This window comes from Pseudophryne corroboree, chromosome 1, assembly GCF_028390025.1.
Source record: "Pseudophryne corroboree isolate aPseCor3 chromosome 1, aPseCor3.hap2, whole genome shotgun sequence".
Lineage (NCBI taxonomy): Eukaryota > Metazoa > Chordata > Amphibia > Anura > Myobatrachidae > Pseudophryne > Pseudophryne corroboree.
The window spans coordinates 872,574,066-872,593,126 of NC_086444.1; the positions used below are offsets into that span (position 1 = coordinate 872,574,066).

A 19,061-nucleotide genomic window follows, 5' to 3' on the forward strand; every position below is an offset into this window, starting at 1 on the left:
TGTGCCTCCTACGGCACCTTGGGATCTCAAAATGGTGTTGCAGTTTCTCCAATCGGAATGGTTTGAGCCTTTACAGGAGGTTGACGTTAAGTTTCTTGTGGAACAGTCACACCGTTGGCCTTGGCTTCTGCAAGACGTGTGGCGGAATTGGGAGTGTTGTCTCAAAAGAGCCCCTATTTGATTTTTCATGAAGATAGAGCTGAACTCAGAACTCGTCAGCAATTTCTTCCAAAGGTGGTGTCTGCGTTTCACATCAACCAACCTATTGTGGTCCCGGTGGTTACCGACACCTCTACTACTTCAGAGTCCCTGGATGTTGTGAGGGCTTTGAAAATCTATGTGACGCGGACAGCGCGTCACAGAAAATCGGACTCGCTGTTTGTGCTCTATGATCCTAATAAAATTGGGTGTCATGCTTCAAAGCAGCCTATTGCTCTCTGGATCAGGCTTACTATCCAGCATGCTTACTCTACGGCAGGTTTGCCGGTTCCTAAATCTGTACAGGCCCACTCTTCTAGGTCGGTGGGTTCTTCCTGAGCGGCTGCCTGGGCTGTCTTGGCTTTACAGCTTAGCCAAGCGACCACTTGGTCAGGTTCGCACACGTTTGCTAAGTTCGACAAGTTCGATGCTTTGGCCTCTGAAGACCTTCAGTTTGGTCAATCAGTTCTGCAGGAACTCAGCACTCTCCCACCCGGTTTTGGAGCTTTGGTACATCCCCATGGTACTAAATGGACCCCAGTATCCTCTATGACGTTAGAGAAAATAGGATTTTAATTACCTACCGGTAAATCCTTTTCTCGTAGTCCGTAGAGGATGCTGGGCGCCCACCCAGTGCTTTGTGTGTTCCTGCACTGTTACTTGGTTAAGTATTGTTGGTTCAGCTGTTGCTGTACCTCGTCAAGATTGGTTAGCATTGCTTTTCTCTTGTTTGTGTGTGCTGTTTCGAATCTCACCACTGTCCTTTAAATCCTTCTCTCAAGGTATGTCCGTCTCCCCGGGCACAGTTTCTAGACTGAGTCTGGTAGAAGGGGCATAGAGGGAGGAGCCAGCGTACACTATTGATTTCTTAAATTGCAGAAGGCTCCTAGTGGACCTGTCTCTACCCCATGGTACTAAAGGGACCCCAGTATCCTCTACGGACTACGAGAAAAGGATTTACCGCTGGCACTTTAAGAGTTTAATAGTGTTGGTTGGCTCCTCCCTCTATGCCCCTCCTACCAGACTCAGTTTAGAAAATGTGCCGGAGGAGCCGGTCACAGCTAGGGGGGCTCCTAGGAGTTTTTCTATTTTTATTTTTTTCTAAGAGTTGTTAGGTACAGGAAGGCTGCTGGCAACAGCCTCCATGCTTCATGGGACTTAGGGAGGGGAGTAGGAACCAACTCTTGAAGTTAATGGTTCTCTTTCTCCGCTGGCAGGACACTGAGCTCCTGAGGGTGCTGATCGCAAGCCCACGAGGCGACCGCTCCCTCCCGCAGCATGGCCGCCACCCCCTAACAGAGCCAGAAGAAAGAAGAGTGGTGAGTACAGCGCCGGCGGCCTGGTTAGCGGGTCGCCGGCAGAAATGGCGGCACAAGGGTGGGAGCGCAGCTCTGACAGGCTGCGCTCCATGAAGGCTCAGCAACATGCATATGTAGACGCTGCTGAGGGGCGTCCAGGGCCAGCGCGATCACCCTAAGACTGGTAAATACAGCTAACGGGCTAAAGACCTCAGACCAGTATAATCTAATTGTGCGGGAAGCCGCGCGCCATTACAGGTGGCGGGGCTTCTCCTCAGAGCAAATCCAGCACTCACCAGCGCCATTTTCTTTCTGCAGATCACTGAAGCAGGACGCTGACACAGAGCGCTGACCCCCACATAACTCATAACAATAATGTATCTTCTCCTGAGGAGTTTATTCCATGTACTCAGGACTGCAATGTGATTTTCCAGCCTTCTTAATCCGAACCCCCATGGGTGGATTCTTTAACGGGAATGATATCCCAGATTTAATCAAGGATGTCACATAATGAGAAAGAGACACAGTTTTTGAGAAAATCTGTAGAGGGTTTGAAGTATTCAGCTCCCACTACTTCCTCAAATAACCCACCTACATAAACGAAAAATCGTACTCTTGCCCAGATAATGCAAGTTGACACTGATACCGACTCTTGATACAGGGGACGGTTATGGGGATATGCAGGGGGTGATGCATCCCTTGCTAAAGGGGTGTAGCTTATGATTGAAGCCATTTAGGGATGTTTTACATATTTCTGAGAAGGTACCTGAACAAATAGAGGAATCTTATTTTACAGAAAATAGGAAATCCTCGCTTACCTTCCCTGCTTCTAAGGAGTTAAACTCTTTATTTGAAAAATCCTGGGAAAACCCAGAGAAAAAATTCCAGATCCCTAAAATAATGCTCATTGCTTTCCCATTCCCTGAAGAGGATAGAAAGAAGTTGAAAACCCACCTATAGTAGACGCTTTTGTATCTAGGTTGTCTAAAAAGGTGGTTTTGCCTGTCCCTGGTTCAACCGCCTTAAAAGAGCCGGCTGACCGCAAGATTGAGACTTTGCTCAAATCACTATACACTGCTACAGGCGTGGCTTTAAGGCCCACTATTGCTTGTGCATGGATTTCTAAAGCCATAGTAAAGTGGTCAGGCACATTACTAGAGGACTTAGATACTATGGATAGGAGTGACATTGACTTGTTTTTACGTCACATACAGGATTCTGCTGGCTTCATGGTGGAGGCCATGAAGGATCTTGGCATGCTGAATGCAAGGGCTACTTCCATGGCAGTCTCGGCACGCAGAGTACTTTGCAGATGCAGAATCCAAGAAAAGTGCGGAGAACCTACCCTTCACAAGGCAGGCTCTGTTTGGGGACGCATTGGATGCGTGGATCTCCACGGCAACTGCAGGTAAGTCAACCTTTCTCCCGTCGGCAGCACCACCGGCTAGGAAATCTGATCCTACGTCTACACTGCAGTCCTTTTGGACCGCAAAATTAAAAAAATCCAAATCCCCTTCCACCTTCTTTAGGGGAAAATCCAGAAAACCTGCACCAACAGGTTCTTAGGAACAGAAACCAGGTTCTACTTCATCAAAATTTTCAGCATGCGGTGGACCTCCCAGCCTGGAGATCGGGCAGGTGGGAGCGAGACTAAAAGATTTCAGTCACATCTGGGCGTCATCATGCCTAGACCCCTGGGTGACAGTCATTGTTTCCCAGGGCTACAGACTGGAGTTTCAGGAACTCCCACCTCACAGATTCTTCAAATCAGGCTTACCAGTTTCTCTGACAGAAAGTGCTATCCTGCAGGAAGCCATTCGAACATTGGCCCAAAGAAATGTTATTGTTCCAGTTCCGCCTCACCTAAAACACAAGGGTTATTACTCAAGCCTGTTTGTGGTACCGAGACCGGACGGTTCGGTAAGGCTGATATTAAACCTAGTCATTGAACCCCTACTTGAGGGAATTCAAATTCATGATGGAGGTCTCTGAGAGCGGTGAACTCAGGTCTGGAGGAGGGGGAATTCCTGGTATCCCTGGATATGAAGGATGCATCCCTTCACATTCCGATCTGGCTGCCTCACCAGGCTTATCTCAGATTTGCGCTGCTGGATTGTCACTGTCAGTTCCAGGCACCTAGAGTGATGATGCTACTCCTCCGTAGGCAAGTAGTGAACATAATTCCATATCTGGACGATCTGCTGATAAAAGCATCTTCCAGGGAGAGGTTGTTGCAGAGTATTGCTCTTTCAACTCGACTACTCCAGGGTCATGGGTGGATCCTGAACCTGCCAAAGTCACATTTGAAGCCGACAAGGAGACTGCCCTTCCTGGGGCTGATACTCGACACGGAAGTGCAGAGGGTGTTTCTACCGGTAGAGAAAGCGTTGGTGATCCAATCAATGTTACGGGATGTCCTGAAGCCAGCCCGGGTATCGGTTCATCAGTGCATTCGCCTTCTGGGGAAGATGGTAGCCTCCTACGAGGCTCATCAGTAAGGAAGATTCTATGCAATTGTATCTCCTAGACAAATGGTCGGGATCACATCTTCACATGCACCAGCGGATATGCCTGCCACCGAAAACCAGAATTTCACTCCTGGTGGTGGCAAACTTCTCACCTACTCGAGGGCCGCAGGTTCAGGATTCAGAATTGGATCCTTCTAACCACGGATGCAAGTCTCAGAGGTTGGGTAGCGGTCACCCAAGGGGAAAACTTCCAAGTAAAGTGGTCAAGTCTGGAATCCATCCTTCCGATAAACATACTGGAACTAAGGGCCATATACAACGGCCTTCTACAAGCGGGACATCTTCTGCAAGATCAGGCCATTCAAGTTCAGTCGGACAATGTAACGACAGTGTCTTACATAAACCGTCAGGGCGAAACGAATAGCAGAGCGGCAATGTCAGAGGTAACAAGAATACTCCTCTGGGCAGAAAAGCATGCGGTGGCGCTATCAGCAATCTTCATTCCGGGAATTCCATTTCTGGGAAGCGGACTTTCTCAGCAGACACGATCTCCATCCAGGAGAATGGGGCCACCACCCGGAGTTGTTCGCAGAGGTGACAAGCCGATGGGGTGTACCTCAGGAACACATGATGGCCTCTCGCCTCAACAATAAGCTTCGGCGGTACTGTTCCATGTCGAGAGACCCACAGGCAGCGGCGGTGGACGCACTGGTAACTCCGTGGGTGTTCTAGTCAGTGTATGTGTTCCCTCCACTTCCACTCATCCCAAGGATTATCAAACTAATAAAAAGAGCAAGAGTTCAGGCGATCCTCATTGCTCCAGATCTTCAGAAATTACTGCTGGAGGATCTGAGGCCTCTTCCTCTTTGTGAGGACCTTCTGCAACAGGGGCCGTTCGCTTATCAAGACTTACCGCGGCTACGTTTGACGGCATGGAGGTTGAGAGCCAGATTTTAGCTCAGAAGGGTATTCTGAAAAAGGTAATTCCTTCACTGATACAAGCTAGGAAGGGGGCTACGTCTAAACATTACCTTCAGATTTGGAAAAAATATGTGTCTTGGTGTGAATCCAAGAAGTTTTCAACAGTGGAGTTTCAACTGGGACGGTTTCTCCTCTTTCTGCAAGCAGGTCTGGATGTGGGCCAACTCTTGGGCTCCATAAAGGTCCAGATTTCGGCCTTGTCCATTTTCTTCCAGAAACAATTGACTTCCCTCCCTGAGGTTCAGACATTTTTGAAAGGGGTTCTTCACATCCAACCACCCTTTGTGCCTCCTACGGCACCTTGGGATCTTAATGTGGTGCTGCAGTTCCTGCAGTCGGATTGGTTCAAACCTTTGCAGGAGGTGGACGTCAAGTTTCTTACTTGGAAGGCGGTCACACTGTTGGCATTGGCTTCTGCTAGACGTGTGTCAGAATTGGGGGCATTGTCATGCAAGAGCCCCTACTTGATTTTCCATGAAGATATAGCTGAGCCCAGAACGCGTCAGCAATTTCTTCCGAAGGTTGTGTCAGCTTTTCATATCAACCAACCTATTGTGGTGCCAGTGGCTACTGACTCTTCAATTACCTTGGATGTGGTGGGGGCTTTGAAAATTTATGTGAAGCGTCACAGGAAGTCGGACGCTTTGTTTGTCCTTTATGATTCCAACAAGGAGGGTCATTCCGAGTTGATCGCTCACTAGCAGTTTTTAGCAGCCATGCAAATTCTATGCCGCCGCCCACTTGGAGTGTATTTTAGCTTAGGAGCAGCTACTTGGTCAGGGTCTACAGTTCGATACTTTGGCCTCTGAGGACCTAAAGTTTGGTCAGTCAGTTCTGCAGGAACCTCAGCACTCTCCCTCCCGTACTAGGAGCTATGGTACATCCCCATGGTAATAAATGGACCCCAGCATCCTCTAGGACGTAAGAGAAAATAGGATTTTAATTACCTACCGGTAAATCCTTTTCTCGTAGTCCGTAGAGGATTCTGGGCGCCCGCCCTGTGCTTCGTATTCCTGCATTGTTACTTGGTTCAGTATTGTTATTTCAGCCGTTGCTGAATTGTTCCTAGTTGGTTAGCTTGGCTTTCCTTTTTGTTTTGTGTGAGCTGGTGTGAATCTCACCACTATCTGTGTTTTTCCTTCTGTCAAAGTATGTCCGTCTCCTCGGGCACAGTTTCTAGACTGAGTCTGGTAGGAGGGGCATAGAGGAAGGAGCCAGCCTACACTATTAAAGTCTTAAAGTGCCAATGGCTCCCAAAGGACCCGTCTATACACCCCATGGTACTAAATGGACCCCAGCATCCTCTATGGACTACGAGAAAAGGATTTAACGGTAGGTAATTAAAATCCAATTTTTTTTTCATATACTGTCAAAACTCTGTCTCAATTGTTAGTATGACAGGAAAGGCTCTGCCTCACCCCACCGCACGTCACTGCCCATCAGATAGCCTGAGTGTTCCCTCCCCTGGGGGCGGCTGTTGAACCTCCCATGGTCCAGTGTTCCTCAGCCCTGCTGAAAGAGAAAAGAGGATTTTTGGTCACTTACAGTTTAATGCTTTTCCCTGAAGTAGGCTGGAGAACACTGCTTTCCCTCTCTCACGCCCAGTCACGCAAGGTTTGGTTCTTGACCGTCTTTTTCCCTACTGGTTGGTTTGTTCTAACAGTTTCACTGGGTTACTGCTACTCCTTTTCTGACTCTTTTAAAGAAGTACTGTAATTCTGGGGTTGCAGAGGGGAGGGGCTTAATTTTTAAAGCTACAGTTTCGTTTAGGTGCCAGCTCCAGCCCCATCCTGCAGTCTGATGGTCCAGTGTTCCCCAGCCTGCTTCATAGAAAAGGATTCAAGTGACCAAAAATCCTCTTATTTGTTTTTCTATCAGGAAAATCAAAACAACTTTTTAATAGTCTTGGATTTTATAGATATTATCCATTTTGTTTTTTGCTACTGTATTTTTATTTCTTCTTTACCTATGCTGACTGTTCGACTTGTGGTATTCTAGAGTCTTAGAGGAGACCAATTTAGACATTATCATAGTGTAAACAATATTGTCTCCTGCTACTAAGTAAATTGAATAAAATTTGGTTGCATAAGTTTTTTTCTGTTACTGCAAACCACTGATAAAGATTTATGTGAGATTGGAGAATCATTAAAGTACAGTCTGTGTACTATTTATATGGATTAAAACAACTTTTTCACAGTAAAGTGTACCCAACACACTAGACGATGTGCAAAGGAAGTTGTGATCGCCCCAATTTACCTTGAACTTCAGAATAAACGATATAGTGCACACAAACTGCAATCTTTCAAACAACCGAACAGTATATTGTGCGTCCTTCGGTAGTTTGGTCTTTATTGATACATCAGGTGTATATGTAGGAAGGGTGTAAATGCTAGAGGATTTGCTCAAAATTGTTAATGATATTGTCTGATCTGTCTACATTGCAGTCAAATGTGGCAATGCTGCAGGATATAAAGCGGGTGTGTTTTACAGGTAAAACTCTGTTTCGGTTTTAAAACCAATTGCCATGTTAGATCCTGTAACAAAAATTGAAGTATATTGCAGATTTTGACAAATCACTGTTTATTACAGTTACCCTTAAGTGCATTTGAAAGTTCTCAAATAACAGTAATGCTTTGATTCTTAAAACTTGGTCTGCCATTAAAGAGGATCTGTCATATGATCAAAAATATGGTAGAAGACACAGTGCAGTTTTATTTATTTCCCAAATGTGTTTTCACTCACAGATTGTTTAGCAAGCTTCAGTACACTTTCAGAGATGTTTGTAATGGGTTGGGTATGACATGCCGGCCGGCGGTCACATGACTGACTACGGCATCTCGAGAGTGAGAATCCCAACATCGGACGGGGTGGGTGTAGGTATTTTTCCCCTCTGCTGCAGACAAGGGTTACTCCAACAAGTGAGCCTAGACAAAAGTTCACCTCTCCACTATCTTACTGACCCAAGTTGAAGCTAATCTGAATTTAAGGGAGGCCCCTCCCTGGTGTATACCAACTTAAGAGGGGCCTCAATCTTCCTATCTGTGATACTTAATTTAGCAGCATTTGGAATCAGAATGGCGGTGGTCATAAGTGAGATCTGTGAGTAGCCACCTTAATAGGAGATTTCCCTTTCACCATATCCTCATTGGGAAAGAGGATAATGGTACTGCAGTCTATTGGAGACCTGAAATTTATGATCAGGTTTGTTCTGCGCTTTATTCAAAAGATCCTTCACTGTGGAGAAGGAAATAGAGGTTTGTTTTTCTTAACCCTTTTGCTGCAGACAATGAGTCCTGTTTGTTGTTTGCCTGTACACTAATACTGCTGATGAAGAGTGGAAGACAGCATCTGCTGTGAAGGGACGATACAGAAAGGACATTTATTTACCTCCCACACTGGTCTGGATATGCTGGCAACAGATGGAATTCGCTGATGCCACTCTAGTGTAAAAAAATCAAATACATGAAAATGGTGGGATTTGGGGCTTTAGGGGTCATTCAAATGTGGTTGGAGTTGCTTCCTTGGATCCTGAATGAGACCCTTAAGTCCCTCCATTTCCCCTACTGAATAACATAGATAGATGGTGTACCTTTGTTTTAAAGACAGGAGTCCACTCTTTCCAACTTTGTGCCTCCACAACATTTATGCCCAGTGATTAGTGTAATCACTGTGTATTAACGCCTGCACTACAGAAACACTTATGAGTCCAGAAATTAGGTAAGATCCCCGCGCCCCTAAACCTGGCATCCATTATGTCAAGGGCATCCACATTTGAAAGTAGGTGTTCCCTCCATTTTTTGAAATGATGTGGCCCCCTACTAGTTATTGTTGGTAATCACCAAAAAATATTGCCTGCGCTGTGCAAAAACATACATGTTTCATATATCCCCTATGTTTCTTGTCTCCCCTATTCTTAAAAAGCCTACCCTTGATTCAGACTCTCTCTCCAACTATCGACCCATCTCTCTCCTCCCTTTTGCCTCAAACTCCTTGAGCGTATTGTCTATAACCGCTACACTGTCTTTCTTTCCTCCCACTCACTGCTTGACCCATTCCAATCTGGTTTCCATTCTCTCCACTCCACTGAAACTGCCCTCACAAAAGTGTGCAATGACCTCCATGCAGCCAAATCTAAGGGCCACTACTCTGCTTATTCATCTTGACCTCTCTGCTGCTTTTGACACTGTGGACCACCCTCTCCTTCTGAAAATCCTTCACTCTCTTGTTCTGTGTGATACTGCCCTCTCCTGGCTGTCCTCCTACCTTTTCTGATCGTTTCTTCTCTGTCTTCTCTCATAACATTACACCCCCCCCCCCCCCCCACACACACACACACACACACACACACACTTCCACTAACTGTTGGTGTCCCCCAAGTTTCTGTTCTTGGTCCTCTCCTTTTCTCTCTCTATTCGTTCTCTTTAGGTGAACTCATTAGTTCTTTTAACTTCAAATATCACCTCTATGCTGATTACACTCAAATCTACCTTTCCTCCCCTGATCTCTCCCCGGCTCTCCTCACTCGTACCTCCAACTGTCTCTCTGCTATCTCTTCCTGGATGTCCCAACACTTTCTTAAACTCAACATGTCCAAGACTGAGCTGATCATCTTCCCACCCTCACGCACAACCTCACCTCCCACAATCTCATTATCCGTTGATGGCACGGCTATCTCCTCTAGCCCCCAAGTACGCTGTCTTGGCGTAATCCTTGTCTCCTCCCTCTACTTCAAACCACACATTCAGCACCTCTCACAAACTTGTCATTTTCATCTCAAAAACATTTCCAGGATCAGACCCTTTCTCACCCAAGATGCCACCAAGACCATTATCCACTCACTGATAATTTCCAGACTGGATTACTCTAATCTCCTCCTAACTGGCCTCCCTGACAATTACCTCTCTCCACTCCAATCTATCCTCAATGCTGCAGCCTGGCTCATCTTCCTCACCAAACGCACCTTCCCTCTCCTACAAGTCCTTCACTGGCATCCTTTCCTTTTCAGAATCCAATTCAAACTTCTCACACTCACTTACAAAGCCCTCATCCACTCCTCTCCCATCTACATCTCTGACCTTGTCTCCCTTTACTCTCCCACCCGTCCTCTTCGCTCTGCTAATGCACGCCGACTCTTCTGTCTTCTGATTACTTCCTCCCACTCCTACCTCCAAGATTTTTCACGTGCTGCTCCCTTTCTCTGGAATTCTTTACCTCTCCCCCTCAGACTCTCCACCTCTCTATAGAACTTCAAACGGGTTCTCAAGACCCACTTCTTTACCAAACCCAACCAAATCTCATCCTAACCCTCTGTCCCATGCTCGGTCTACCCCATCTGTGTCACCCCTATCTGTCTTCCCCTCCCCTTTAGAATGTAAGCTCTCACGAGCAGGGCCCTCTTCCCTCATGTGATTATCTGATTATCCTTTTCTTACTTTAATAATCCTCAACTGCCCAAATACGGCAGTTCTCGGCCACCTTGATACTTATCTCAGTGTCGTCTACTGATGTAGTTATGCTTAGTTACCCTGTACTTGTCCGATATTCTCTTCAACTGTAATGGGCCCTATACACTGGCAGATAATACTGAAAGATATGAACGATCTTGTTCATTCAGTGTGGAGGCACCAGCGATGAACGATGCGCGGCCCCGCGCTCGTTCATCGCTGGTGCAACGTCGCTTGTGCAGGCAGGCCAATATGGACGAGATCGTCCATATTTGCCTGCACTGCTATGGAGCCGGGTGATGCGGGGAGTGAAGAAACTTCACTCCCCCCGTCACTGCTCCCCCGCCACCGGGTCGCCCGTCGGACGTATCTGCCGTCGGGCAGCTCGGTGGGGGATCGCGCTGTGTGTAGGGTCCATATGTCACTGGTTTCCTGTTTTGATTTTGTGCATATGTACTCTGTAATTGGGCGCTGCGGAACCCTTGTGGCGCCATATAAATAAAGGATAATAATAAATGGGTGGGTGGGCACGAATGAATTTCACCTATTGGGCACCATGGCGACCATGTGCATTGGATGTGTTACAATGAGTAAAATGGCTTCTGGTAGTTTTGTAAAATACAAATACTGAAAAAAAGAAGGTGTAATTTGCATAGATCCTGTATAAAAAAAAATTGTGATATTGGAGTGCAAATGTTGGAAAATGGGTTCTGCACAGTGGCTAAAAACCTACAGCAGTGAGGTTAAATGGCAAACTGTTGGGAATCTCTGAATTCTTGCCGTCTTGGATATTTACTGCTTGCTGGATGGTTCACATTACATAGAAAATTCAGGGTCTGATTTGCTGATTCCACAGTTTAGACATGGATGTGGATTCTAACAGCCTCTCAAAAGAAAAGGAGGAATGAATCAGAAGTCAAAAGCGACTCTGATTGGTAGGGGGAGGATCTGCTGCTGGCTGCAGCGCTGGAGGACTTGCCTAACTGGGAAGTAGGAAAGAAAAAGAAAACACTAATGTAACTTTAAAATATACTTGCTGTTTATTTTTAGCCTTGAAATCAGAGCACTAGCTTTGCTGGGCATTTACAAAATAAAACTAGCATTTTAATGGGCGGATAAAGGAGGTAAGCTTCTGGAGGTCATTTTGGAAGTACGCACCAAACCTTCTGCACTCTAGATCCAGCTTTAAATGTAAACATTTACAAACTTTCTGTGTTAACAAAATGGTTCAGTTGTTGCTTTTTATTTTTTTATTTGTATTTCCAGATCCATTTTTATACTATATTTTGTGTTGACAACATTCTTCTTGTTGACAAAACTGCAGCATATAAGCAGCTAACCGTTTTGCTTTCTTTTATTGTCCATTTCTAGTTCAACTTTGGGTGGTTGGAAATTATCACTGGTACCTCAAACAAAGCTTACATTTTGGGAGCGAGGAAAACAAGAGAATTGTGTCTATTGCATGGGACCCTGAGATCTCATACAGACTGCATATTGTATGTGCTGGATGGCAGTACTTCCGCTATGAATGGTTCTGGAGCACAGATCGCAGCATTGGGCAAGGGCCAGGTCAGCAGGCTAATGTTGCGGTTATTGATGGCGGTAAGATCCTTATCATATTTTTTACAATCTTAAGTCACACTTTTAAATACTGTATGTCACACCAGCCTTTGACCTATTTTACAACCGTTCAGCCTAAAGGTTTCTCTTAAGTTTACCCTATACAATTTTAGGTAATGATATGCTTATCTGCAGGGGCGTTTTAAGAGAGGAGAGGGCACGTGTGCAGGCTCTGTGCTGGACTCCTCCTCTCCGGCAGCTTACTAGAATCTGGCTTTGTGCTAGAGCCTACTGCGCATGCGGGATCCGGTCTGAAGATCGACAGTATCTAGGTCGACAATGTTTAGGTCGACCACTATAGGTCGACAGTCACTAGGTCGACATGGATGGAAGGTCGACAGGGTTTCTAGGTCGACATGTGCTAGGTCGACAGGTCTAAAGGTTGACATGAGTTTTTCCAATTTTTTTAATTTTTTTTAATTTTTTCATACTTAACGATCCACGTGGACTACGATTGGAACGGTAAAGTGTGCCCAGCGAAGCGAAGGCACCATGCCCGAAGCATGGCGAGCGAAGCGAGCCATGCGAGGGGACGCGGTGCACTAATTTGGGATCCCGGTCACTCTACAAAGAAAACTACACCAAAAAAAAAAAAAAAAACTCATGTCGACCTTTAGACCCGTCGACCTAGCACATGTCGACCTAGAAACCCTGTCGACATTCCACCCATGTCGACCTAGTGACTGTCGACCTATAGTGGTCGACCTAAACATTGTCGACCTAGATACTGTCGATTTGATGAACCACACCCGCGCATGCATAGGTCTCCGGGAACATAGCCACCCGCATGTGCAAGTCGTTGGGAAAATGGCCGCCTCACCATTTTCCCAGTGATAGCTGTTTGCTGCAGAACTCCGGAGGGGTAAGTATAATATTATGAGTGCAGTGTGGGCCCCCTGGACACCGCACATCTTGCACCCATTATAGATAAGCTAATACTTATCTGTCTATACTTTGTTATTGTACACTTTGACATGCATGTATGGAAATTTTACTTATATTGTTCACTATTACTTTTATGTTGCGTCTACTTTAGTTTTAGTTCTAGTGACCTTTTAAAGTCAGCTTCTCGACACCATGGCTCAGTGGCCAAATCTGTGTGGAGTTTGTTTTTATGAGTTTTTTCCCCACACTCTAAATTATACTGGTAGGTTGATCTGCTGCTGATTAGAATGGACCCTAGTGTGCTTGTGTGTTAGGCCACTTTGAATATACTGTAAGCTCCAATGGTGTTTCTCATACGTCCTAGAGGATACTGGGGACTCCAAAAGGACCATGGGGTATAGACGAGAGCCGCAGGAGACATGGGCACACTATAAGACTTTGAATGGGTGTGAACTGGCTCCTCCCTCTATGCCCCTCCTCCAGACTCCAGTTAGACTTTGTGCCCAGAGAGACTGGATACACACCAGGGGAGCTCTCCTGAGTTTCTCTGAGAAAATACTTTTCTCTGACGTCCTAGTGGATGCTGGGAACTCCGTAAGGACCATGGGGAATAGCGGCTCCGCAGGAGACTGGGCACATCTAAAGAAAGCTTTAGGACTACCTGGTGTGCACTGGCTCCTCCCCCTATGACCCTCCTCCAAGCCTCAGTTAGATTTTTGTGCCCGACCAAGCAGGGTGCAATCTAGGGGGCTCTCCTGAGCTTCTTAGAAAAAAGTTAGTTTTAGGTTTTTTATTTTCAGTGAGACCTGCTGGCAACAGGCTCACTGCATCGAGGGACTAAGGGGAGAAGAAGCGAACCTGCCTGCTTGCAGCCAGCTTGGGCTTCTTAGGCTACTGGACACCATTAGCTCCAGAGGGATCGAACACAGGCCCAGCCTCGGAGTCCGGTCCCAGAGCCGCGCCGCCGGCCCCCTTACAGAGCCAGAAGCAAGAAGAGGTCCGGAAAATCGGCGGCAGAAGACATCAGTCTTCATCAAGGTAGCGCACAGCACTGCAGCTGTGCGCCATTGCTCCTCATGCACACCTCACACTGCGGTCACTGATGGGTGCAGGGCGCTGGGGGGGGGGGGGGCGCCCTGAGCAGCAATATTAACACCTTGGCTGGCAAAAATACATCACATATAACCCCCAGGGCTATATGGATGTACATTAACCCCTGCCAGAATCCATAAAAATGCGGGAGAAAAGTCTGCGAAAAAGGGGCGGGGCTATCTCCTTCAGCACACTGGCGCCATTTTTCCCTCACAGCTCCGTGGGAGGGAAGCTCCCTGGCTCTCCCCTTCAGTTAATACACTACAGAAAGGGTTAAAAAGAGAGGGGGGGCACAATTTAGGCGCAGTATACAATATATATGCAGCTATAAGGGAAAACACTTTTTTATAGGTGCTATCCCTGTGATATATAGCGCCCTGGTGTGTGCTGGCATACTCTCCCTCTGTCTCCCCAAAGGGCTTTGTGGGGTCCTGTCCTCTATCAGAGCATTCCCTGTGTGTGTGCTGTGTGTCGGTACGGCTGTGTCGACAGGTATGTGGAGGATAATGAGGTGGAGGCGGAGCGAATGCCTGTAAATATGTTGTCACCCCCGGCGGGGTCGACACCGGTGTGGTTGAACTTATGGAAGGATTACGTGAAAGTGTCAACTCCTTACAAAAAAGGTCGACGACACAGGACAGCCGGCTACTCAGCTTGTGCCTGTTCCAGCGTCTCAAATGTCATGGGGGGCTCTAAAATCGCCCGCTACCTCAGATAACAGACACAGATGTCGACACGGATACTGACTCCAGTGTCGACATCGATGAGACTGGTGTACCCTCCAAATAGGTCCACCCGTTACAGGATTGAGGCAATGAAAAATGTATTACACATTTATGATTATACCCCAGGTACCACATATAAGGGTATTGTGTTTGGTGAGAGAAAACTATTAGTAGTTTTTCCTGCATCTGAGAAATTAAATGAGGTGTGTGAGGAAGAGTGGTCTTCCCCCGGTAAGAAATTGATAATTTCTAAAACGGTTATTGGCAGCGTACCCTTTCCCGCCAGAGGATAGGTCACGCGGGGAAACACCCCATAGGGTAGATACAGCGCTTACACGCTTATCAGAAAAGGTGGCACTACCGTCTCCGGATACGACCGCCCTGAAGGAACCTGCTGATAGAAAGCAGGAGGTTACCCTATAAGATATAGTCACACACTAGGGCATTATATTGCGACCAGCCGTTGCTTCGGCATGGATGTGCAGTGCTCCCGCTGCGTGGTCAGACTCCCTGTCGGAAAATAACTATGGATAGGGACAATATTTTGCTGAAAATAGAGCATATAAAAGACGTGGTCTTATACATGCGTGATGCACAGAGGGATATTTGCCGGCTGGCATAAAAAATAAGCGCTAGGTCCATTGCCGCCAGACGGGGGTTATGGACTCGGCAATGGTCAGGCGATGCCGACTCGAATCGGCACATGGAAGTTTGCCCTATAAGGGGGTAAAACTGTTTGGGGATGGTTTTTTCAGACCTCGTTTCCACAGCTACTGCTGGGAAATCGACTTTTTTGCCACAGGTTACCCCACAACAAAAGAAAGCACCGTATCATCAAGTACAGTCCTTTCGGCCCCAGAAAAGCAAGAGGGCTAGAGGCTCATCCCTTTTGCCGAGAGGCAAAGGTAGAGGAAAAAGCTGCAACACACAGCTAGTTCCCAAGAGCAGAAGTCCTCCCTGCGTCCGGTAGGTCCACAGCATGGTGCTGGGGCTGCTCAGGCGGACCCGGGTACGGTGGGGGCCCGTCTCAGATATTTCACCGGACAGTGGGCTCTCTCACATGGATCCCTGGGTCCTTCAAGTAGTATCTCAGGGGTACAGGCTGGAGTTCGAGACGTTCTTCCCCCCGCCGTTTCCTAAAATCTGCCTTACCGGCACCTCCCTCTGCCAGGGAGACGGTGTTGGTGGATATTCAACACTATAATCACAACAAGTGATTGTCAAGGTGCCCCTCCTTCAGCAAGGAAGGGGTTACTATTCCACAGTGGTTGTGGTACCGAAACGGTTCGGTGAGACCCATCTTGAAATTAAAATACTTGAACTTTTATATCAGAAGATTCAAGTTCAAGATGGAATCGCTCAGGGCGGTTATTACGAGCCTGGACGAGGGGGATTACATCAAGGATGCGTACCTGCATGTCCCCATCTACCCTCCTCACCAGGAGTACATCAGATATGTGGTACAGGACTGTCACTATCAGTTCCAGACGCGGCCGTTGGAGTTGTCCACGGCACCGAAGGTCTTTACCTAGGTAATGGCCGAAGTGATGATACTCCTTCGCAAGAAGGAAGTTTTTTATTATCCCGTACATGGACGATCTCCTGATAAAGGCGAGGTCCAAAGAACAGTTGGTAGTGGGGGTAGCACTCCCTCGGGAAGTGCTACAACAGCACGACTGGATTCTCAATATTCCAAAGTCACAGCTGGTCCCGACGACACGTCTTCTGTTCCTGGGAATGTTTCTGAACGCAGACCAGAAAAGAGTGTTTCTTCCAGTGGAAAAAGCCGAGGAGTTGTCATCTCTAGTCAGAGACATCCTAAAACCAGGACAGGTGTCGGTACATCAATGCACACGAGTCCTGGGAAAAATGGTAGCTTCGTACGAAGCATAATTCCATTCGGAAGACTCCACGCAAGGACGTTTCAGTGGGACCTGTGGGACTAATGGTCCGGGTCCCATCTACAGATACAACAGCGGATAACCCTGTCAGCAAGAAACAGGGTGTCGCTGCTGTGGTGGCTGCAGAGGGCTCATCTACTAGAGGGCCGCAGATTCGGAATACAGGACTGGGTCCTGGTGTCCACGGATGCCAGCCTTCGGGGCTGGGGTGCAGTCACACAGGGAAGAAATTTCCAAGGAGATTTCGCTTCACATAAATATTCTGCAGCTAAGGGCCATTTACAATGCCCTAAGCCAAGCAAGGCCCCTGCTTCAGAACCAGCCGGTACTGATCCAATCAGACGACATCACGGCGGTCGCCCATGTAAACAGACAGGGCGGCACAAGAAGCAGGATGGCGATGGCAGAAGCCACACGGATTCTCCGATGGGCGACCTACACCCAGGAGAATGGGGACTTCATCCAGAGGTTTTCCAAATGCGGGTAAACTGTTGGGAATGACCACGGGTGGACATGATGGCGTCCCGCCTCAACAAGAAGTTGAAAAGATATTGCGCCAGGTCAAGGGACCCTCAGGCGATCGCTGGGGACGCTCTAGGGACACCGTGGGTGTACCAGTCGGTTTATGTGTCTCCTCCTCTACCTCTCATACCCAAGGTACTGAGAATAATAAGAAGGCGAGGAGTGAAAACCATACTCGGGGTTCCGGATTGGCCATGTAGAGCTTGGTACCCGGAACTTCAAGAGATGCTGGCAGAGGACCCTTGGCCTCTGCCGCTCAGACAAGACCTGCTGCAGCAGGGACCCTGTCTGTTCCAAGACTTACCGCGGCTGCGTTTGACGGCATGGCGGTAGAACACCGGATCCTAAAGGAAAAGGGTATTCCGAAGGAAGTCATCCCTACCCTGATCATAGCCAGGAAGGATGTCACCGCAAGACATTATCGCCGCGTTTGGCGAAATTTGTTGCTTGGTGGGAGGCTATGAAGGGCCCGATGGAGGAATTTCAACTATGTCGATTCCTGCACTTCCTGCAAGCAGGGGTGACGTTTGGGCCTCAAATTGGGGTCCATCAAGGTCCAGATTTCGGTTATGTCGATTTTCTTCCACAAAGAACTGGCTTCACTGCCTGAAGTTCAGACTTTGGTTAAAGGAGTACTACATATTCAGCCTCCTTTTTGTGTCTCCTGTGGCACTTTTTGGATCTCAACGTGGTGTTGGATTTCCTAAAGTCGCATTGGTTGAGCCACTTAAAACCATGGAGCTAAAGTATCTCGCGTGGAAAGTGGTCATGCTGTTGGCCTTGGCCTTGGCCAGGCGTGTGTCAGAATTGGCGGCTTTGTCATGTAAAAGCCCTTATCTGATTTTCTATATGGATAGGGCAGAGTTGAGGACTCGTCCTCAGTTTCTCCCGAAGGTGGTCTCAGGTTTTCACTTGAACCAACCTATTGTGGTGCCTGCGGCTACTAGGGACTTGGAGGATTCCAAGTTGCTGGACGTAGTCAGGGCCCTGAAAATTTTATTTTTCCAGGACGGCTGGAGTCAGGAAAACTGACTCGCTGTTTATCCTGATGGCACCCAACAAGCTGGGTGCTCCTGCTTCTAAGCAGTCTATTGCGCGCTGGATTTGTAGCACTATTCAGCTGGCGCATTCTGCGGTAGGATTACCGCAGCCTAAATCAATAAAAGCCCATTCCACAAGGACGGTGGGCTCATCTTGGGCGGCTTTACAACTTTGCCGAGCAGCTACTTGGTCAGGGGCAAACACGTTTGCAAAATTCTACGAATTTGATACCCTGGCTGAGGAGGACCTGGAGTTCTCTCATTCGGTGCTGCAGAGTCATCCGCACTCTCCCGCCCGTTTGGGAGCTTTGGTATAATCCCCATGGTCCTTACGGAGTTCCCAGCATCCACTAGGACGTCAGAGAAAATAAGAATTTACTTACCGATAATTCCTATTTCTCGTAGTCCGTAGTGGATGCTGGGCGCCCATCCCAAGTGCGGATTGTCTGCAATACTTGTACATAGTTATTGTTAACTAATCGGGTTCTTGTTGTGAGCCATCTATTCAGAGGCTCCTCTGTTATCATGCTGTTAACTGGGTTTCATATCACAAGTTGTACGGTGTGATTGGTGTGGCTGGTATGAGTCTTACCCGGGATTCAAAATCCTTCCTTATTGTGTACGCTCGTCCGGGCACAGTATCCTAACTGAGGCTTGGAGGAGGGTCATAGGGGGAGGAGCCAGTGCACACCAGGTAGTCCTAAAGCTTTCTTTAGATGTGCCCAGTCTCCTGCGGAGCCGCTATTCCCCATGGTCCTTACGGAGTTCCCAGCATCCACTACGGACTACGAGAAATAGAATTATCGGTAAGTAAATTCTTATTTTTTTAGGTTTATTGTTTTCAGGGAGCACTGCTGGCAACAGGCTCCCTGCATCGTGGGTCTGAG

The 19,061-nt window shown here is 47.5% G+C and overlaps 1 protein-coding gene across 4 annotated transcripts in view; it reads left to right on the forward strand.

Annotated features, from left to right (window-relative positions):
- The window catches only part of ELP1 (elongator acetyltransferase complex subunit 1), a 291,962-nt gene that overhangs the window by 112,529 nt on the left and 160,372 nt on the right, over positions 1-19,061 (forward strand). For all 4 annotated transcript variants that reach the window (XM_063920051.1, XM_063920050.1, XM_063920054.1 and 1 more), the window contains one exon: positions 11,761-11,991. In XM_063920051.1, coding sequence (XP_063776121.1) covers positions 11,761-11,991 — 231 coding nt within the window. The remainder of the gene's footprint in view (positions 1-11,760; positions 11,992-19,061) is intronic.